This window comes from Malaclemys terrapin, chromosome 10 (genome assembly GCF_027887155.1).
Source record: "Malaclemys terrapin pileata isolate rMalTer1 chromosome 10, rMalTer1.hap1, whole genome shotgun sequence".
Classification (NCBI taxonomy): Eukaryota; Metazoa; Chordata; order Testudines; family Emydidae; genus Malaclemys; species Malaclemys terrapin.
Window position 1 is genome coordinate 34,233,158 of NC_071514.1, and position 22,437 is coordinate 34,255,594.

The 22,437-nt window shown below is 43.0% G+C and overlaps 1 protein-coding gene across 2 annotated transcripts; it reads left to right on the plus strand.

Moving 5' to 3' along the window:
* Positions 1 to 661: 661 nt before the first annotated feature.
* Positions 662 to 22,437, plus strand: LOC128843887 (kunitz-type serine protease inhibitor bitisilin-3-like). 2 transcript variants are annotated; one of them, XM_054041007.1, is made up of 6 exons: positions 662 to 776; positions 8,902 to 9,093; positions 16,068 to 16,235; positions 18,436 to 18,483; positions 20,825 to 20,903; positions 22,307 to 22,437. In XM_054041007.1, the coding sequence occupies exons 1-6, from the start codon at positions 698 to 700 to the stop codon at positions 22,371 to 22,373; spliced, it is 633 nt and encodes a 210-aa protein (XP_053896982.1). In that variant the 5' UTR covers positions 662 to 697; the 3' UTR covers positions 22,374 to 22,437. The 2 variants fall into 2 exon arrangements, with proteins under 2 accessions (XP_053896982.1, XP_053896983.1); XM_054041008.1 differs by lacking the exon at positions 20,825 to 20,903.

Below are 22,437 nucleotides of genomic sequence, written 5' to 3' on the forward strand. Positions count from 1 at the left end.
TTATCAATGACAGGGCCGGCTTTAGGCCAATTCCACCAATTCCCCCGAATCGGGCCCCGCGCCTAAGAGGGCCCCACGCCCAGTGGCAGGGCTGCCGGGGGGGAGGGGAGAAAGAAGTGGCCGAGAATCCCTTCCCTGGCTAGAGGCTCCTTTTTAATTTTTACTCACCTGGTGACGCTCTGGGTCTTCGGCGGCACTTCGGAGCGGGTCCTTCACTCGCTCCGGGTCTTCGGCAGCAGGTCCTTCAGTGCCGCCGAAAACCCAGCGCGAGTGAAGGACCCACCGCCGAAGACTAGGAGCGCCGCCCGATGAGTACAAGCCCCACGTGTTTTTTTTACGTAGTTTTTTTTTAGTGATCCCTGCCGGGGCCCCGTCGAAACTGTTCGAATTGGGCCCCGCACTTTCTAAAGCCGGCCCTGATCAATGAGCCTCTATGTTTCTGGGCAGAAGAGTCTACTGTAAAGCAAACAAGCTGGGAGGAGAGGGGGTGTCAATTTTATTTATCAGAAGGAATGGATCAAGAAACGTAAGAGTTCTTTACAATAGCTAGCTAGCTATTAATGATTAGTGCCTGTTGCATTATGATTGGCAAAAAGATTGATCTTTGAAGTGAACTTTGCACTTTCAGATAAGCAGTGTGGACAGTAGATAGTGTGTTTTCCAAGGCAAGGGGGGGATATGTGGGTCCAGAAGCACAATGAACAGCTGTAAAATTGCGCTCACTGTGGTTTTATTTTGTATTTGCCTTGTTTTCTTTACATCAGCAAGACTGGAAGGTAAGAGAGCTACTTTCTTTAACATACCTTTTTATTTTGTATGATGTACAACACCAAGGTGCTGACCATTGGTCATTGTAGACTACATGGTTATGGAGCTTTTCGGAAGGAATTGAAAAATCCAATGCCCTGGCCAAATCCCCACCTGTAAATTACATGCTGCCTCCCTCAAATTCCCTTTTCAGAAGTTACTTTTCACCTGCCTTCTGACATTTTTTTATGAAGTGTCCATAGCATAATATACTTTCCATCTTCCCCGTCACAAGTATAAGCATGCTGTGGTCACCTCTTTAACTAGTGTTACATAAATACAAGGAATTATTATTCTCTCCAGTAAACACCATTTCATGGCTGTCTAGCAGAATATTTCAAATGAGATTAGGGATGTGTGCCAAGTGTTTTTGGATTTGTTTCTTTTCACATGAGTTGTGATCAGTTTTAGGAAAAGATGGCTTGAGAAATATACGTAATGTTACTTATCCAGTCCAGTATTGTATTGTCATGGATACAATACATTGCCACTTGCATGACTACAAAATAATAGATCTGCATCAAATACTTGGAGCCTGCTCAAGTTTTGACTAAAAGTGCATAATCCAGGTGCGTTGTTGTTCATATTTAACATGTCTAACATTTATCTTGCAAGAAATACACCCAAATTAAGATTTTCACTAGGTTTCTTTTTGACAATAGCTTGGTGAAGTTTCATTTACAGTTTTGAAGATGTAAGTGTTAGGTATATAAAATATTCATCCAAACCAGCAAATGATGGAAATCACACACTGAATTGTATGCAGAATTGCAATACTTTCATGTAGAATTTTATGCTAATGCATGCCCAATTTTTTAAAAAAATAGTCCTCTAGATTTAATCTGAGGCCACCTTTTACTTTGCTGTAGGATTGTTCTGCATGTGGTGCTTGACTTGATTGTTTTAAATATGCTCATTGCTCCTCAGCTGCAATATGTATAATGAACCACTTGTCTACACTTTTTTCCCATCCCATGTGACTCTATATAAAGATACAGAGTACAGTGCTTGGTTTTGTACCTGTCTGCTATTAGTCTTGAGTTCCAGACAGTATGGATTTTCCACACTGCTGAGCGACGCAGTTATGCTGACCTAAATACTGGTGTAGACAGCACTACGTTGATGGGAGAGTGACATAGTTATTGCCTCTTGGGGAGGTAGATTACCTATGCCAACAGAAAAAGCCCTCCTGTTGGCACAGATAGTGTCTTTCTTGAAGTGCTGTAGTGGCACAGAGATGCATTGGCGCAGCATTTTAAGTGTAGACAAGCCCTTACTCAGAATGTCACAGCTAAACACAAGATGGAATAGATTGTTGAGCATAAATAGTTAGGACATATTTCACGGTGAAGTGGCCCGTTAACACCTCTCCAGTCATAGGAAGGGAGTAGTTTGGGGCGGGTTAGTGGGTTATGGATTGTTGTAATAAGCCATAAATCCAGTGTCTGTATTCAGTCCATGATATTTAGTTTCTAGCAAAGTTATGAATTTAAACTCCCATGCTTGTCTCTTGAAAGTGTTGTGCAGGTTTCCTTTGAGGATGAGGACTGATAGGTCAGATATAGAGTGATTGCTTTGTGAAAAGTGTTCACCCACAGGTGGTGTGATATTTTTGTCTTTTATCATTTTCCTGTGTGAGTTTATTTGAGAGCATCGTGATTGTCTGGCTTCTCCCACGTGTTTCATGCCAGCTGTTTCGCGCAGCAAGTGCTGGGAGTAGGAGGAACATGGCACGCTCGGGGAAGAGGTGGGGCCAGGGCAGGGATTTGGGGAGGGGTCCAATAGTGGCAGGGAGGAGGCGGAGTCGGCGCTGGGCTGGGGGCAGGGGGGCGCAACCACCCACCGGCGCCAACTTTCTGTGGCCCTAACCACTGAGCTATGTGATAGGCTGGGGTGTGGCTCTCTTAAGCTCTCTTGTTGAAGCTCATCTAAATTATAAATTATTTAGATATTCGCTGGAGCAGGGACTTGAACATGGATCTCCCAGGTGAATGCCCTAACAGCTAGGCTTACATAGTCGTTATCATTCTCTCAGTGGCGCACTGAATATTTAAGCTTTTCATACAAAGTGGAACAGCTTCAAGAGGAGAGACAGGGAGAGAGAGACTACCACCGCCATCTAAATGTGGGGTAATACCTCATTTGAGAAGGCCACTGGGGCTCAGGCAAGAGTTAGGCACGGAGCTGCTTAGAGGTGTCAGGAGTTAGGTGGCTTTGCACATGCCTATGGGCAGAAATTTTGGTGCCTATAGGGCTATGTGGGGTTTTGAGGATCTAAATTTTGGAGTTAGGTGCGTAAGGTGGCAGTTAGGCATGTAAATCCCTTGGTTGGTCTAGCCCTTAGTCTCACAACAGGAAGAGGACATGCTCAAGACCTTTATTTCAAGCAGCCTACAATTTCTTGAAAGACAGATACTCCAAAATGGTTGGAGACATGCACCGACAATGAATCTACACTTACTAGTTGCCTGCCAGCCGTCAAGTTTTAAGAGATGTGGCTGGTGGAAGGGCCTTCCTTATGTTGCTCTCCATTGGTTGAGTTATTTGTGTCACTGACATGTTAAGCATTTGTGAGTAATAATGCTATTTTTGTATTAAGGACATTTATCCTTTGACTTCAATTGAATGGCTCCTTTGTGCAAGGATGAGTTGCCTGAGAAATGCTGCATGATCAAACCCCTGATCTGTCCGGAGGCTGGTGGGAGTGAACACAAGATGTTCAGCACAGTGGATTAGCTTCACCTTATGTGCAGCCATACTTAAACAGACAAGGCTTTGGTTGGAGACTTGATTTACTTTCCTTCTGTATGCTGGGTTTATTACCCTCTGCACTAGGTGATTTTAATGATGTTGTGTGTGTGTTCAATACAGCATAACATAGTCACTGTCTGTACATTACTGTTCACCATAAACAGATCTTTGACCCACTGAGATGATAAAGGATGGGTTAGACAAACAATCCAGCTCTGAATGTATGGCGTAGACTTTCAATTGCTATGGAAGTCTGAATGGATCATTTGTGTGAACATCTGATTATGTTTATCAGAAGTTCCATTTACCTTTAGTTTGTAGCTGGCAGAAAGGTGTTGTCACCACATTCCTACAGACATTTCTGGGTATTTCACACAAAGCATTCTAAGGTTCCTCTCTGTTCAGACTCTTGCCTTCTTAAGCCTCTTACTTAATCCATTTCTCCTTGCTCCTCTTTCAGCCTTGCTGAAGTGAACTCATTGACATTCTGGACTCCATTTAGATTGCAAAGAACTGACAATATAAAGATAAGAGCAAATATCTAGCTAGGAAATTAAAAATGTGATTGTGCCACAGCTGAACCTTGTAATTATGACAGAAGTCTATTCATTAATTAAAATCTCTGCTGGTTTAAATTATTTAAATGTCAGAGTTTACCTGATATAAGTTGAACTGTACTTTAGTCTCGATTAAATGTCTGTTTCAAATGACATCATGTGAGGGGAAACCAGCACCAAACAGGTTAAGATGAGGTGTAAGAACATCTGCAAGCGCATGGGTATCTCAAAGCAAATCCCATCTGGCATTCAGCCTAGGACCTGCTATAAGTTATGAGTGGTAGGCGATGTGATAAGAAATTGTGGGTAATGAGTTTAGAATGCAATATTCTGCCTTTATCTCACACTTTCCATCTTCAAAGCTCTTCTCAAACATGAACTGATTAACCTTTACACGTGTGAGAGGTAAGTGTTTCCTATTGTAACACGGGGACAATAGGGCAGAGAGGTTAAGTGGCTTCCTCCAAGGAAGTCAGTAGCAGAGCAGAATAAGAATGCAAGAGGTACTGCTCCCCTGAAAGTTTCTTCTCTACAAAGCTTTACTTCTCTCAAATCTTGTTTTTTGGTGTTATGAGAAACATTTCCCCAGTGTTTTCAGTTTCTGCAAGTTAAAAAATCAAGTCCTGCTGCATGTCACTGTATCCCAGTTTAACTGATGCAAGGGGATTTGTTAAGAGCACAGTATGATGATATGCTTTTTGTCTACCTGTCTCCTCCCCCATTGTCTTCAGAGTACTTCATAAACATTCACTAATCTTTACAAATGTCCTGTCAGCAGAGAGGTTAAAGTGACAGGTCCAAGGCCAAAGAGGAAATTGGTGTCCATTCCACTTCTGTAAAATGGACTGATTTCCTCCCCCCACAAGGGATGTGTGGGGATTAATGAGTTGCTGTTTGTAAAGCAGCTTGATGAAAAATAGTAATATTAACCCTATTAACGTCCTCTTTGTCTGTAGTCCTCATCCAAACATTGGCCCCAGGGCCGTTGCAAGGATGTTTCATGCCCTAGGTGAAACTTCCACCTTGCGCCTTCCCCGAGCCCTGTGGCAGCTCCCCGTCCCCCCCGCCCTGAGGCGCTGCCCCCGCAGCAGCTCCCCACCCCCCTACACTCTGAGGTGCCCTTTCCCCCGCCCAGGGAGCTGTGCGGCAGCTCCCCACCCTAGCTCACCTCTGCTCCGCCTCCTCCCTGAGCACGCCGTCGCTGCTCCACTTCTCCCACCTCCCAGGCTTGCAGTGCCAATCAGCTGTTTGGTGCCGCAAGCCTGGGAGGGAGAGAAGCAGAGTGGGGTGGCGTGCTCAGGGGAGGAGGTGGAGCAGAGGTGAGCTGGGGCGGGGAGTTCCCCTGCGTGCTGCCCCCCCCCTTACTTGCTGCAGGCGGCCCTCCCCGTGCCCCCCTGCCCCAGCTCCCTCTGCCTAAATGCTGATGACGACCAGGGCGGCCGAAGATCTGGCCGCTGTGGTTGCCGCCGAAGAAAATGCCACCCCCCAAATGCTAGTGCCCATCGCCTAATAGGTTGCACCGGCCCTGATTGGCCCCACACCTGGTCTTTCATGGCAGCTTGTGAATGTCCCATGTCAGCTTGATTTAGGGTCACCCTCTTATTTGGAACCAAAATTAGTTTTCTGGTTTATCTTAATGAGGATCCTTCACTGTACTCAGAGTGGAGTTGAGCATCTGAGTTCCCATGGGATGCTGGGTGCTGGTAGTATGAAGGGTGCACAGCAGGGTTTGGGTACTAAAAATAGTCTTCTCTGTCAAGCCTTCTGGCTAGCTATCAAACAGTGGTGTCTGCCACCAAGTGAAGAAGGCATAAATGAGAGCCTAGATTATTGGCAGTTTCATAGTAGAGAAATGGTGAAATAACAAACTAATCTTGAAGGAGGGAGCCGTTCTGTGGTCAGTGCTGTGACTAACAGGGTTCTTTGTACATGTGGAGAAGTGGGTGAGATGTGGGTGGGGGAATTATTCTTCCACGGTGGCAACAGCAAATTTTCTGAGAAAGTGAAGGGACCTTTCCAGCAGTCCCTTGAGTGTAAATGCATGGAGCTCTCACGTCAGCTTTAGATAGAAACCAAATAATAGGTGTGCAATGGTAAATCACTATAGTTGTCCTGGCTGTATACATCGGAAAGCCATTTAGCCTGGATAAAAAGGGAGCCAGACAGTAAGCAAGCCAAGAAGCGAGAGGTACTGTTTAGTAAGGCTTCCTGCTAAAAACGGAACACAGCATTTTTCTCACTGTACTTTGTATTGATTCTGGATCCCTCCATAAATAACTCCTATAATAACAGGATCATTTTTGTCACTGGCCTCCCGGCAGTGTCTCTGCTCCATCTGCTTCATTCACAGGATGTGCTTGTTGTGTTGGCTCTGAGAGCTGAGTAGGAGACTGTGTGCGCAGGCAGACTTAGGTCTTGTATTATGAAGAGGGTGTTTCAGCACACAAGGTCGGTTCAGACCGCGCTTGATTGAGGTAGGCAGCGAGCCAAAGCACAAGTATTCAGCAACTTCTCAGAGCAATGAACTCTGTGAAGTGTGCAGGCCACTCTGCCTGCATGTTCTGAGGGCTGGAGCAAGAGGGGTGCATGACAGGGGTGCACAGAGAGTAGCAAGGCCATACAAGTAATGGCAGATTATGTGCATAGTGGTCATTGGTAGGATTATTATCCAGGGGGCTGCAGTGGTAAGTGCAGCTCTTACCCACGCCTGAGTAGCCATTGTGGGCAATTGAAGTGAGAGAAGGAGCAGCAATGAGGGCCGGCCGTTGACTCAGAAATGTGTGTGAGGGTAACAACAAACCAATATCACTAATCAGTGCCTCATGACCTACGCTGAGCACAGGGTCCTTGTCAACTGGCAGGGCCTGTTCCCATCAGCTTGCTTCATGTTACTGGCTCATGGGTAGCCAAGAGCTATGTTCAGACTGAGCTTTTCCAAGAGGAGCGGAGTCTTTAAGGCAATTACAGTTTGACCCTGGCCTGCACAACAAAGAATGATGGCTCAGGGCTCTTCATCTTGCAGGATTCTAGATTTCAGCTCCTGACGTTGCCGCTGACTCTTGACGTCTGCCTCAATTCCCTGTCTGTACATTAGAGGTAATGTTCACTGATGCAGTGTACTTCCCTCTCTGCAGCTGGCCAGCACCATTAGCCAGTGCAAAAGGAATGGGGTGGGACAATGACAATGACTTCACCGTCCCATTCCATCCTTCCTCTGGTCAGCTTGTGCTGATAGAATCAGAGCACAGAGACTGACTATACCTGACCCTTTCAGGTCTACACTACAGCTGGGATTGACACTCTGAGCTCAATCCACCGGTGATCGATTTAGCAGGTCGAGTAAAGACCCGCCAAATCGACTGCAGGTCGCTCTGCAATTGACCTCTGTACTCTACCCCCGATGAGAAGAGTAAGGTAAGTCGATGGGAGATTTTTTCCCGTCGACCTCCCGCGGTGTAGACCCCGTGGTAACTCGACCTAAGGTACGTCAACTTACAGTAGGACGACTTACCACAGTAGTGTAGACATAGCCCTAGAGGGAGCAGATATTGTCGTCTTGTGTTCTCCCCTCTAGCATTACCAGGCAATGGATGGGTATAATCTGTCCCCAAATAACCTTGACTCCTCCTGGAGGGTCTACATTGCTGTGCAAAGTCTTATGCTCTGACTGCTTTATGTTTTCCCATAATCATATGCTCATAATCATATGTTTTCCCATAATCAAATAAAAAAGCCAAAAGAACAGGGAAATATTGCTCGTTAATTTCTATGCATCTCTTCCTCGAATGCAAAACAAAAGCAAAGAACTAAACAGTCTGCTTGTGATTGCAAACAAACTACTCTGCAGCTTCTTCCAAAATATCTTTAAGTTGTCTGATGTGACTCACTGGTGTCAGCTGCCCATCATCTGAGCTAATGGTATATTTTAAAATGGAACCAGACGGATAGCTATTAACCCTTACCCAACTCCATGTTTACTAACCACTTAGTCTTTTGGGTTGAGACTGATAGGAACCTGTGCTTTAAGTCACTACTGGATGGTTAAAATAGGTTACCCCAATGTCAGACTTGTAGAACAGTTTCCACTGGTGCAGAAATTCAAAGCAAGCTGTGGTCCAGCCAGCACAGTGAATTGGTATTTTGTTAGCTTTGGAGTGAGATATAAAAAGCTTGTTTGGTTTTTGGCTGTTTGTTAACAGGGTTGGCTCTAAAAACTAACATGAAAGAAGCTACTGTCATAGCTTTTAGTCTCTAAAGGTGACCAGCAAAAGGGGGGAGAGGAGAAATTGAGTTAGTGCCTTTTTCCTGTCTGAAGGCCTGAAAGATGACTGTTTTTTTAAAAACTTTTCTACAAAATGCATTTACAAAATTTATTCTGCTTATTTTTTATCATTAGAAATTTCAAAGCAAAGTGATTTAGACAGTCTAAATATTCTGGCCCTCACTCCTTCAGGGAAGGGAATGTGTTGGCGGTGCAGCTGTTGGGTTGAAGCAGCTTTTGGAATGGTGTTGCAGCCTCTCCACAGGAGATTCTTCCTCATGCCACACCCTACACCCCTTGGGGCAATGGCTACACCTTGGTAAGAGTTCTACCATGAGGTCGCTCTCAGCAAGAACACTGGGCAAGCAGACTTAAAATGGCACTTCAGTGTAGCAATAAGAACATTATCAGGCCAAATGGGGAAATTACAGCAGAATAAACTAGCACCTCTTGCCATTGTAAATATTACTAGGTAGACTTTGTCTGTGAGTAACATGCTTTCCATTTTGATGTTTCCTGGAGCAGTATGTAATGAGCCAGTGGATGAAGGGATACGTGGAGACAAGATTGGGATCCGACTCTACTATGATAAAACCACGGATCGCTGTAAACCATTTGCATACAACGGTGCTGGTGGGAATGGGAATCGCTTCTTCACTGACAGGCAGTGTATGAAGAGATGCTCTACGTTAGGTGAACAAATCTATCCGGATGATGGTAAGTCAGATTGGCCTTTATTTTGACTTTTCCATTCTCAGCATAGCTTCTTCTAATAGTAGAAGAGGCAAAGTCAGGAGAAGAACCCAAAGCCCATCTGTTGCTATGGAAAGTGATGGCTGCTTAGGATCATAAAGAAGCTGCAGGTTGACCATCAACACTCACTCCTCTAGCTTTACTCCATCCACATCATCATCAGTGTATCCCCAGTGGGAACGGTACAAGTTAAAATTGCCACAGTAGACTGAAGGTCCTGAGAAAGTGGGGAGGAGAGGAATTGGCCAGTTGGCAGATGGAGGTTTGTAAACATTGATAAGGGTCAGGTCCTTCACTTTTATAGCCTGACATTCTATTATATCATTTGGACCCGATGATGAGACTGGAGTTGCTGGAATGCCTTCCTTGACGTAGGATGCCATCCTAGGTACAGGCAATATCCCTGTAATGGAGGTGGGACACAACAGCAAAGACAGGGATTGACTGTTGAGTGGTAGTGGTAGTATGTATTTCCTGAAACAAGATGACGTGTGCTTTGTATACTACTGCCAGCTGGAGGAGGAGATCCCTGATGGCCACTGAAATTCCTGCAATATTGACCCTGAGTCTAACTGTGTAGGACTCAGAAGGAGAGAAATTATAGTCAGTACATATTTAAAAATCTGTTAAAATTTCCTAAAGATGGTTTTCCTGGACATGATTTGAAGTCTGGTATCTCAGAGCTGGCTAGAAGCAAGTGCTGTATGTTCTACTGGACAGTTTGGGGATCTCCCCTTTACAGTCATAGAAAAACTCCTCTTTTTAGCTCTGCAAGATTATGAGATGTTGGCTCTTAGATATGTAACTGGTGCCAAACTGAATATTGCCAACCCTGAAATAGGAAACACTTCTCTGGCTCTTCAGCCTTATTACATAAACTGTCAAATGTTTGATGGAGATAACTCTGGGTTGTTTTTTTTACTAGTCTTTCAGTTTAGTTTAGTTCTGTCCTATGAGGTAACACTACATTCCTCAAGGTGCTAGTAGTAAATTCCAGCCTTTAAAGTATTTCATAACATTAAAAATTCAGCTCATACTAAATACTGTAACTTCCTGATCCTCTCCCCCTGGCAAGATTTCACCACCTTAACTACTAGAATTACATCTGGGTGTCTTGGACATTATTTTTAGTGTTTAAAGCAAGTCCAGATCCAAACTATGACTTGGGTCCTTCTCTGCGTCTAAAAGTTAAGGGCTGTGGATATGAGGTGTTGGGTCATTCTCCAGCACTCCACAGAAGGTCTCTATTTAAGGCCCTGTAAATTGGTGGCTGATTTATTCTCATTTGGATATTGTCAGTCAGTTCAGAGTTTGGGTTTGCTGTGTATATAAGCAACCAAAAGTATGGGTGCTTATCTGAACTGCTTTGGGAAACTAATGAAGAACATACCGTAGTTTCTCAGGAGACTCCCATGGTTTCCCACTTCAGAGCAGGTGAAAAATCCTAATAACCACCCCTTCCTCCTGCTGTCTTTTACCATTTCTTCTTCCAGTTCCATCTGGAACTGGAAACAAACCTTCAAAAGGCCTACTTCAGTACTAGAAACAGGCAGAGGCCTGGGGGAAAGGGAGTTTGAGCCAGTTCTGCCTTTTGTATTCAGATTGCAGCTGAACACTGGGAACAACTGAGCTTGAAATATTACTTTGCATCCAGTAAAGGAGAAGGAACTAGGAATGTTGCAAGGATAAGTCCCAGGAAATCTCCCATTTGTCTGTCCCATGGACAAGTCTATGAGTGTATGAATTAGGATTCCCTCTCAACTATCCCAGGGTGAAATGCCCCCCAATTACCAGGCAAGTCTCATTTCAGCCCATCCTAAGTTAAGGGCCTTGTGCTAGCCCTGCGAACAGTGAGGCATTTTGCCCAGAGATGCTTGCTCACAACGTTAGAATAGAAACTGACCAGGACAAAAGTGTTCTGAGCCATCAAACCTGTTTGTTCATATACGTCCAGTAGAGCGAAGTGGCACTAGGATCAGATATATGCAGGGAACAGTGGAGAGTTATTTAAACAAAGCTAGAATTGAGTATGTGCAGCACAGAGGCAAATGCCTTGGGGCTTACAACAAAGAGTGCAGGAGAAATACCATGCAGAATATTTTGGCTACAAACATACTTGTTTAATGTAGGGGGGGAAATGATACAGTCTGTGTACAGTTACAATTTACAGACACAGAAACAGCTGCCATGCTTCTACTGCTGTGTACTGTACAAACAGAAATTAGGGCTGAAAAAGACCCATTAGTTCACCCTGTCTATCTCACTACCAGTGCAGGATGGTTCCTGGCAGTATGTTTTCTAGCGCTTGGCTTGGGACATATATAAATAGATTGGACAAGGTTTCATCCACCACTTCCTCTGGAAGTCTCTTCCATAGCCTACTAGATCTTGCTATTAGGAGACTTGTTCTTTTCCCCCCTGAGACTCAGCCTAAATTTCCCTTCTGTTGTTTTCATTCCATTCTTTCTATTTCTACTCTAAATGCTTTGGTATATACTAGCAACAAGCAAATAATTTGTAACACATCATTTATTAGTTGAATTTTGCAGATAGATTATGAAGTGTTCATCTCTATTTCACTTAAAGTTGTTCATAAGCTATTCATGGAGGGAGGAAAATCTAAAACTTGAAAACAGTTTGAGTATTCAATATTTTCAATGCAAAAGTTCATGCTTTGTGTTTTTCCCCATGTGACTTAGTTAGCTAACTGGGACTTGGGCTCCTAAATTACTTAAGAGCTCCTTTACATTTTCCTTGTGGTTTTGTTCTCTGATTGACTGATTTGGTTAACTCCAACACAGCATGAGTGCCAAATGTTTCAGTCTAATGGACGGTGTTGGGTTCCACTTCAGCAGGAGGTTTGTGAGAACCTAAGAGTTCTTCTCTGTATCCCCAGGTTTCAGAGTAGCAGCCGTGTTAGTCTGTATCCGCAAAAAGAAGAACACCTTAGAGACTAACAAATTTATTAGAGCATAAGCTTTCGTGGACTACAGCCCACTTCTTCGGATGCATATCTGTATCCCCAGTGCACTTTATGTAAAATGAGTCAGGCTTTTTTTGTTTGTTTAATACACCCAAGCTTACTTAACTAGCCCTCTCCAAAATCTTTAGACCAAACATGTTCATAATGCTGTAGTCATAGTGGAATGAAATCAGTTGCGCTAGATCAGTGGTTCTCAAACTTTTGTGCTGGTGACTCCTTTCACATAGCAAGCCTCCGAGTGCAACCCCCCCTTATAAATTAAAAACACTTTTTAAAATATATTTAACACTATTATAAATGTTGGATGCAAAGCGGGGTTTGGGGTGCAGGCTTACAGCTCGTGACCCCCCCATATAATAACCTCTTGACCCCCTGAGGGGTCCCGACCCCCAGTTTGAGAACCCCTGTGCTAGATAGACAATGATCTATTTTGACCAATGAAAGGATGTAATGAATACTCCTGAACACTTAATAGTGTTAGAAGCATGAGTACACAACCATGATTTTACTTGCAAGATTGCGTTTGAAGAGACTGTCACATGAAATTTACATAAGCAGTTACTGTAAGTGTTAGCAAGCCCTAAAGCTAGTTAAAGGAAATAACCCTGTTGGCTTTCACCCTGATGTCACTCACACTGTGGCATAGAGGAAGATGGGCAGTTTAACAATTGATTAGACTGGTATGTAAAACTGCAAAACATAGGAGAACTTTCAGTTTAAAAGAATTCCTTACCAGTTATGAATAACATCTTAGGTAATTAAAACTGGAGACTTTTTTAAAAAATGGAGATGGCTTATTTCATTTACTCTTTTCTGTTTTCTTTACGCAAACTGAGTGAAATATATAGTCACTTTCTCCTTTGTTTATACTCTGCAGCATTGTGCTAATGCATGACCGAAGATGAAGCAAGGTTTGGGTTGCAAATACTACAAGGGAAATACTTTAGTTGTTCAAAAAGACTTCTGCTGGAATCCTTGAGATCATTTTAATGTAAAATCTGTAATACAGGCCCAGATAGGCAAGGCCTTTGGGAGATCTTGTGAATGTCTGCCTAGGATTTAATTTCTTCCCCCAAAGCTCCTTTTCTGCAGCTGGAAAAGAGATTGTAGTTCCTTGTCTTGTCTGCTGTACACAGTGCTCCACTATTGCTAATTTCTCCTGCAGCTGTAAGTACTGCTGCTACCAGAATGTGCTCTATGGGATCAGTGCCTTTGAATTCATCTGCCTTCCTTCAGGGCTCAAGTTTGGAGCAAATTTGTACTGCTTATCTTCACAATTATAATTCTTGACACTGTCCTGCCAATTACATGGTTGCTCTGAAGAGTTTCTTATATGAAGGTACTAAAGAATCCAGGGCTTTGGAGCAGAGCCCGGAGCTGGAGCGCGGAGCAGTGGAGCTGCAGGTTTTTGCCTGGAGCTGGAGCAGAGCTGGAGCACAGCTCCAAAGCCCTGGTAAAGATTATTATTTCCTTATCCAGGTTGTGCTGTGGAAGTGTGAGAATGAATGTGTTTGCCTCTGAAGGAGGCATCCAATTCTCTGAGCTCACATCACCAATTACCCAAGATCTCAAAGTAGCCTTTAAAAATGTCCATTCTAGGGATTGTATTTTGCAGATATGCTCAGAAATGACAAAATCAGGTATGTTTCGACAGTTGTCTCAAAGTTTTGAGGTGTTGTCAAGGGCAGGAAAGAACTGTCACTCTGGGCAAAACACAAATCATGGGAAAGGTCAAATTTCTTCTAAGAGTGGCACATCATCACATTGTGCCTTTAGTCACCCTGAGTTACCAGTATGAAGGAGAGGAAAACAATCTTTCAATGTGGTTTAAAACAAATAGAACAAGATCTTCAGCTGGTGTAAATCAGTGTATAGCTCTATTGAAGTAAGTAGAACTACATCAGTTTATACCAGCTGAGGATCTGGTCTATAATTCCAACTCTGCCATAGACCATGTCAGCAGAACGCTGAGTCCCACTCTTTCTAGAGAATCTTTTGTGTTATCCAACCTGTATGGATCCTGTCCATAATAAGCAATTTTGATCAGGTTACCTTAATTCCAATCTGTTTCTTGTGTCACATTTACAGGAATACAATTGCTCTGTAGATCTCCGATACATACTTGAATTTGAGTTTAGAATAAATACAGCTTTTTTCACTATGGGACTATGTACATATTCTACAACTGTGAGAATCCTTATTAGGCTATTACAATTGTAATGCTGCAAAAAATGTCATCACCACTGAGAATAAGCCACTTGGAATGGAAGGGACCCACCTCAGAGTGTTATAGGAAAACCATTAAACCCATGGAGTGGAAATTCAGATAGTTTCATTCAGAGCTACAGTATAAAGAGGGGGAATGAAGGGGATCAATTCTGGGCTTTGAAATTACCTTACTTTGTGTCAGGGTGCCCCCTGGAAATACACATAGGGAACTGGGGTGGAAATAATCTATCCAAGAAAGCATCAATTGTCTCTTTACTTTGTGTGTTCTTAAATCTGAATACTGCAACAACTGCAGTCAGCTGGACCCCCCTTTTTATAAAAGAGGGGGTAGCTGGCAGGGCACGCTTTGTGAGGGTTCCAGGATTCTGAAACTTGCTCCCTCATTGGTCCAAAATGGCCTGAACTTGGTGACCCTTTGGGTGCTCTGCATTTGTTTGATGGGGTTTCTGGAGAGGGCTCTGAGTATGTACTTCCTACAACAATACAGGGGGAGGGTAGAGGGGGAGCTCCTGTAGGTGGCTGGCTGGCTGAGCTGCTGAGTGATTACTGTAAAGCTGCTGGGATTTCATTGTATTAGTGATGTATTAGACGGCCAAGAGCCTTGGATCGGTAGCTTTAAAATTAGCATTTAAATTTACAAAAATAAGAACATGATCACACAAGTTTTTTATTGAAAGCTTTTCCTCTTCTTGAAAAGGGGCTGTGACTTATAACATTATAATTCAAAAAAGCTGTTATAAAGCATTTGTTGGTGATACCACCAAGAAATCATGTGTAATACTCTTTAAGTGCATTAGGCTTAGATTCTTAACCAGGGATAGACATTCTGAACTCGATGTGTCACTCACTCAACGGTCTCAGCCTTTCTTTCCTAAAATATATAACACCGCTGGCTTGATCTGAAGGAAAATAGCTCCTCCTCTCCCCCCCCCGCCCATACACTGTTATATATTATAATTTCACCAAGAAGTCTCAGCTGAGATCAGGGACTTGCTATATAAACACATGAGACAGTTCATACCCCAGAGAATTTAAAATCTTAAAACTAGAATACTCCCCCATGAAGTGATTTTCCCAAGGTCACACCAGATCAGTGGCAGAGTCAAGAACAGAACCCAGAGCTCTTGGGTTCTAGGTCACTGTCCTATCTACTACTCCACACTGCTGTGTATGTGCAAGAAGTCTGGGCCAGGATATGAGACTTTCAAGTCCTACACCACATGTCATAGAGGAATTGGTTCCTACTAACACACAGGAGTAAGTTATGCCCTTGGTTACCTGTGCAACCTCATTGAACTAATGGGTGTAACTGAGTAGACTTTGGCCCATTATACACCTGCCATTAAGCTAATCAAATATGTTGTATATCTTATCCTCTTAGTATATCTATGATAGGTAACCCTGGCTTTCTTATTGATAACAAACTAGTCTGCTAGAGCCCAGACTTGATAATCTTCCGGAGAAACACTGAAGAGCCCCTCTATGCAGACATTTGAGGATGAGATTGGCTGAGGAATGCATTGTAGTTAAGGGACTTTATTACAGTATATGTTGGTCAGTAGAAACTGATCATATCACTTTGAATTCAGCGGTTTTGTGTGTGAAATCCTGTATTTTAAATTACTGTATGGTGCTAAGCAGATCAGAACGAAAGAAAACAGATTAGGCTAATTCAGAGTTGCTTCATCTCCAACGTTCTTATTTTAACCTTTTGTTCTTCATACAGACCGTGTTTGCCTCTTGGAGAAGGATCTTGGACATTGTAAAGGGACCTACTTGTTGTGGTATTTTGATCATGTGCTGAAGAAGTGTAGGCCCTTCATTTATGGAGGTTGTGCAGGAAATGGAAATAGATTTGTTAATGAGACAACATGTTGCCGGAAGTGTGCTCAGGGTATGTACAGTGCACTCTATGGTGCTTTCACATAGAGATGTGGGCATCTAAAGGTCCATTACCCACTGTCCTGATTAGGTGTGACTTGCTTTAGGCAGAGCTGGTAGCACTGCAAATAGCTACAGTTGCCTAATATGTTCCATTATAAAACCCCATTTTCAGGTGCTGATAACTTGGACAAACTTTAACTGTTTACATTGAAATTGTCCAAGCCAGGCGTTTATTCAGTGCAGCATGGGACGGTGACCTGAGGCAAAGAATTAATTGCATCATTTTTTTTATTATACTCATCTCTGTCATATATGAGTGCTTCACAAATATTAATAAACTTATCTTAACACACACACACACACACACCCCTGTGAAGTAGAAAGGTATTCTCTCCATTGTACAGATGGGAAACTGAGGCACAGAGAGGTGAAGACCAAAATTGTCCAGTATCTTCTAATTTTGGATGCTCAGTTTGAGATGCCTAGAGCCTGATTTTTTCAGAATATTTATCACTTTATATGTTCAGAGCACAGCTGCTATTGACTTCAGCTGCAGTTGTGGGTGCTTGACACTTCTGCAAATCAGACCCCAGATGTCTCAAGTTGGGCATCTATAAATAAAGAACACTTAATGGCCATCTATGAAAACTTGGTTTACATGACTTGCCCAGTATCACATAGAAATCTGTGCCAGAGGCAGGGGTAGAATCCACTTCTCCAGGGCAGCATTCAACTGCCTTAACCAGGAGACCCTCCTTTTTCTTCCTGCAGTCCCCCGCCTTCAAACTTTCTACAGCAACGAGGCCAATAGTCTTACAGACAACAGCACAATTCCCTACACAATCTTGATTAATTGAGTAACATTCATCCTGTGCACTGAATGAGGCAGGACTCCTGTGGAATATGGCATGAGATCATGTAATTAAAACTGTATTATAATGCATATGCACGGGGGCCTAAATTAATTTTGTTTGAGTTCCTGATTTTACAACCTTAAGGTCCTCTAATATTTGTTTTGTATGTAAGTATTAGAGAGCCGACACCTTGACTGACCTCAGGTGGCCATCCTTGGAACTGCCTACGCAATAAATAACACTAGCGACAAAACATGACTTGTCAGTGTGGCTGCTGCTTATCCCTCATATCCTTTTATTGCCAAAGTTACCTGTGCTTCTCAGAGACGTAGTGTCTGTCTCTCTCTCTCTTATTGCTGAAAAACACAACTGACATTAACAATCATGAAGCTGACCTTTGTGTATTTTACTTCTTTTAGTATAAATACCCTGAATATGCAGAGTGCTACCAACTTAGCCAATTCTGGCTTTAGATATTCATGGATGGCTCCTGTTGAAGTCCATGGTAGCTGTCTGCACATATTCTATAGCAGAACATTATGCGTAGGTCTTTAAGTTGGGTACGAATTGTGTTCTGCTATGCTCAGCAGATGTTTTTATGCTGTAGCACTGATTCTTAGGGCCACATTCTAAAGAGAAATGCACCCTGTGCATAGCTCCCATAGGATTTTTTTAGCCATCATTTTAATTAGACTGTTACTTTCAAACTGTTACCTTACAATCTGAATAAGGATGGTCGGATCCAGCTCTCAATCAGATGGTATTCTTACAGAAGTTTCATGTTTATTCTTTGTATAAAACATAAAGGATGATTTTAATCTGAATTCCTTGTTATCAGCATTCCAGAGATCATGTACAGCTAATCTTCCTAGTCAGATTCTCCCCAGCAATCCACATTTTATTCCTCTATTGACAAGTCACTTGTAACACTTCCTTCTTCCAAACACTCAAAGTGGATATTTTTAAATAGACAAAGAGACTGCATTACAAGCATACCCATTGTGTGACATTAAAATTGGCCTTTTACAATTTCATGTATTTGATAACTTGTGTACACCACTGCTCTCTGCTGGATGTAATCAAACTTGCTCAAGCATTTGTAACTTACCTTGACCACTAAAGGCTGCTCTACAAGCTATCAGTCTGGCTACATTCGAGCTAATGAAGAAACTTCTTTAGCTTTTCTGTTTTATTCAAAAACACCACAATTCAGGAAAGCACATAAGCAAGTGAGTAAAGCATGTGCTTAAAGTGCTTTATTGAATTGGGGTTGCAATGAAAAAGGAAGCTAAAAATAACACTGAATTCATTATCATAATGCCAAAGACCAATGTGTGGTCATGTATGTGCTTTTAGCTCCTGCGTGTGAACAAACAGGAAAGGAAGATGAAGGGCCTGATGTAGGTAAGCTGATACCTTTTTATTTAATAGTAATTCACCAGTCAATGCTATCTGAAGCAGTTATTACTTGGATTATTTTATTCTAAAAGTAATGAATTGCAATGGTAGCCAATCATTCCAGTAAGCTCTAATGGTCTCCTATTACTTTCCCACTATGTCAGTGGAACAACTTAATTGAAATTACATTACATTGAAGGGACAGACGCAGGTTAAAATTCATAAATATTAATCATAAATATCATCCCACTAAATTAACAAAGGCCATTTAAAAACAATTGACCCATTTGCCTGGTTGGTTTGGCTCAGATCCAGGAAGGGACGTAGGCATTGGAACGCTGAGTGTCATGGCACCTAGAAAATCAGAGAAACAACACTGCAATCCACATAGTCTGAATTAGACGCCTCGGTGCTCTATACAATGAATGGGAAGAGCTAGGCACCTGAGAGTGTGATGCTAGAGAGGGAGCCGCTTAAGGTACCCAATGGGAGATGCTGACCAGAAGGGTGTGTGTGCTAAGCCCTGTTCTTCTCAGAGATAGGTGCCAAGACCAGACTGCAGGCTAGCTCTGGTGGCAGCCCACAAACTGGGGGAAGTTAGGCAGTCAGCCTCTTAAGTGGCTCACAAAGCCCAAAACAAAATGGCCTGTGGGCAGGGGGTAGGGAAAGAGGAGCTCCCTTATAATCTTTAGCCTAGTTAGGGTACTCACCCAGGATGTAGGAGACGGTCAGTTTAGGTCCCCCTCTGCCTGAGTTGGAAACTGGATTTGAATGGGGATCTGCCATCTTCAGGTGAGTGTCCTGACCACTGGGCTTTGGGATATTCTAATGCAGATCTTTTGTTTAGTCTGTTTTGATCCTTCCAACTTTCTGCTTTTCATATTGTTTGACGCTGAACTGCTGTACGCGCTCATGGGAATATACACAACCAACAGAATCATGCTGGGATCCAGAGCTGAGGTCTTGGGAAGCTGAGATAGCATTCTCAAGGGAGTTGAGGGGTTGCAGAGAAACCCAAAGAGAAGCACTGTTTCAGGGATGCAGGTTATTTAATCTGATATGCTTGGGGGTAAACCCTCTGCTCAACCCCCAGAAGGGAGGAATCCTCTCGCCCAGGCTGCTGTGTCCCCCACAGATGACCTGCTCCTAGCTGATCATCACCCTTGCTGACTGGTCCACTACCAGGCAGGGCCCCTCTGCAGAACTGCTGTGCTATGCAGGGTGATCGTACTCCCCACGCATACCTCTGGTATTCCCACCCCACTGCTTCCAGTGCTATGGGCATCTTCACAGCTGTGGAGTCAGGCGGAGGATTTGCCTCTTGTTGGATAATATGAGATGCTCTGATGTTCCCATCTTAAAGTCAAACCTGGGTGGGGGGAAAGGCAGAACCACATTCTCCCTCTGAGTGGAGGGATACACAGCCTCATGGAGTGGGGAGAGAGAAGTCTGCAAATCTCATGGAATCTGAGGATCTGTGGGAAAAGTGGAGCATCCCTCCTACATGCCCCCTATATATTCCAGAGGATGTTCTTTCCTTCTGGCCTACTCTCTGAGGACCGGTCTACACCAGGGCCACAAGGCTTCCATAAGATCTTTGCTGCCATGGGCCAGTCTCTCCCTTTTCCCCTCCACAAGCTGAATGCTAGACCCATCTCCAGCAGTAGTAACTCCCGTTCACATCTGCCACCCTATTCAATCCATTACTCCATCAGAAATACACCAGGTCCTGAGGAGAACATGCTGCAGGCCATGGCTGCTCCTTGGCTAGGCTCCCTCCCTCTGAGATCCAACTCCATATTCAGAGGGAGGGAAGCATGCTGTGGTGGTGTTCTTCCCCTTTACCAGGGCAATGGAGGGGACCAATCGCATCTTTAGGTTCCAGAACATGAATAACTTCCTTGTTGCTGCTGCCAGTTAATACCATGGCTGCCCACTCTAGCACAAGTCAAAATTTTTGGGCTTATGGCTCAGCACTGACCTGCCTTTCCATGGGGTAAATTGACAGGTGATAGTTCTTGTACTGTCCACCTACTGTGGACAGGGCACCTGATGTGCAATAAGGTACCAAAGAAAGTGTATCCAATGTACTGGAGGAATCGGATATAGAAGGGCTGCTTCTGTCATCAGCAGAAGTAACACAAGACGAAGTCATTCGTAGAGCGGTGGCACTGTCACCAGCTCTGCCCTGAAGCTACTGGTGCACAGGCAGCAGTGGAAACCAACACAATCTGGCTGCTTTCTCAGACATTCAGTCTTCTGTTCTGTCTCTGTCATTGGTGAAACAAAATGTAAAGACACAAGACATCTATTCTCTCCAGTTAACCATGCACTGATTTTCCTGCAGGCTTGGTGCTTGGAATCACTGTGGGATGTACTGCAGCAGTTATCTTAGTATCTGCACTCACCATTTTCATTCAGAAAATGTAAGACTTATGCATTCCATTCAATACAGGTGTTTGGGACTGTGGATATTGTATGTGTTATTGTAAATCCAGTGACTTTTCTCCAAGGGGATAAAAACTCACCTTCACTTTGGAGGTGGGTGGTGGCTCAATCTCAATCTCTGTTTCCACACTCATCGAGACTAGCACATGTATTATAAAATGAACATAATCTAAAAACTTTTCGTAGTTTAAAAAAGCATGGGAGGAAATCAAATGAGGTAGTGATAGCTATAAGGAAAGCTATGTTATTAGAGTGAGCTTTCACATGGCAAGTTAAAATGCAACTGTGGATAGTTTGGCATCTTCCTGGGGTTCATAAACCCAAACTGATACAAGCAGGAGGTGGGTCTCATTTTATCTTGTTCCAATGTTTGATACTCTTCCAGTGTGGCTGTGCTTATAGATCCTCCACGGTGTGAATTGTCATAGTGTCATTGACTTCAGTAAATAATAAATTTACTTCAGTAGAGCTATGACGATTTACAGCATCTGCAGATCTACCCCAATGTCTTTGTATGGCTGAACTGTTCTATTTCCCACTTGCCTTGTTATTTACATATGAAATAATTTGGATTAGATAATGTTCAGAAAGTGGTCAACTGTATTATCTAGTTGACAGGAAGGGGATTTTTTAATGTGAGTACAACATTAACTGGGTTTAAATACTGGATCATTAAGAGAGGGGACACTTAGGCTCAGAACCTCAAAGGTATTTAGGCTGCTAACTTCCATTGATTTCAGTGGAAGTTAGCAGGCTAAATACCATTGAGGATCTGGCCTTAATTCATTAGGCTACACAGTCTATGGGATGGGTAGTCCTGCGGTGGTATTTCTTGCTCCTATATTTTTCTACTTGTGAAGCAAACCTGTTGAAACAAGGAAAATTTGAACTAATAAATTGCTAGAGTTCAAGCATTTGATTCATACCAAGATCCACATTCAAGCTTGCTTTTTAAAAAAAAAAAACAAATCAGACTTAATTGACTTTGTTTTGGTGCTTCAAAATAAAATATAGAAGAAGCTGGAGAAACAAGAGTTTTGCAGCAGCGTTATATCTTTAGCCCACATTCATCCCCAGTGTATTTATTTTACCTGTAAACATCTCCACTAACTGACTCCTGACCCCTGAGTGTGCTATTGGCATAACACTCTCAGCCTCGCATACTTTTTATAAGAGGTAGAGCAGGCCAAATCATGGTGCTATCAAAGTTAATGACAATCCCTCTTGATTTCAAGGGGAGCCGGATAGGTTTCTGTTGGCTTGTGTAAAACAATGTGACAAATAGGGGACAGTGTTAAACATATGCATTGTTTGGAAAAGAGAATGAACCTACAATGGAACGGTTGCGCTAATTTAATCTCTCTGTCTCTTAATTATCCAGAGTGAAGAAATATTCAACTAGAGAAAAGAAGCAAAATAAGCCCCTGGCTAATATGGAAATGTACTAACCAGAAAGAAAAACCTTCTTATTTCCTTGGATTAATGCAGTGAATTCCTTGATTTGTATCATAT

Bases quoted from the DNA above. Each gene is read 5' to 3' on its own strand.
- LOC128843887 (XM_054041007.1), top strand. From the start codon at position 698: ATGAACAGCTGTAAAATTGCGCTCACTGTGGTTTTATTTTGTATTTGC. The intron at 9,094-16,067 runs GTAAGTCAGATT...TTCTTCATACAG, and splicing joins ACAAATCTATCCGGATGATG to ACCGTGTTTGCCTCTTGGAG. The intron at 16,236-18,435 runs GTATGTACAGTG...ATGTGCTTTTAG, and splicing joins TTGCCGGAAGTGTGCTCAGG to CTCCTGCGTGTGAACAAACA.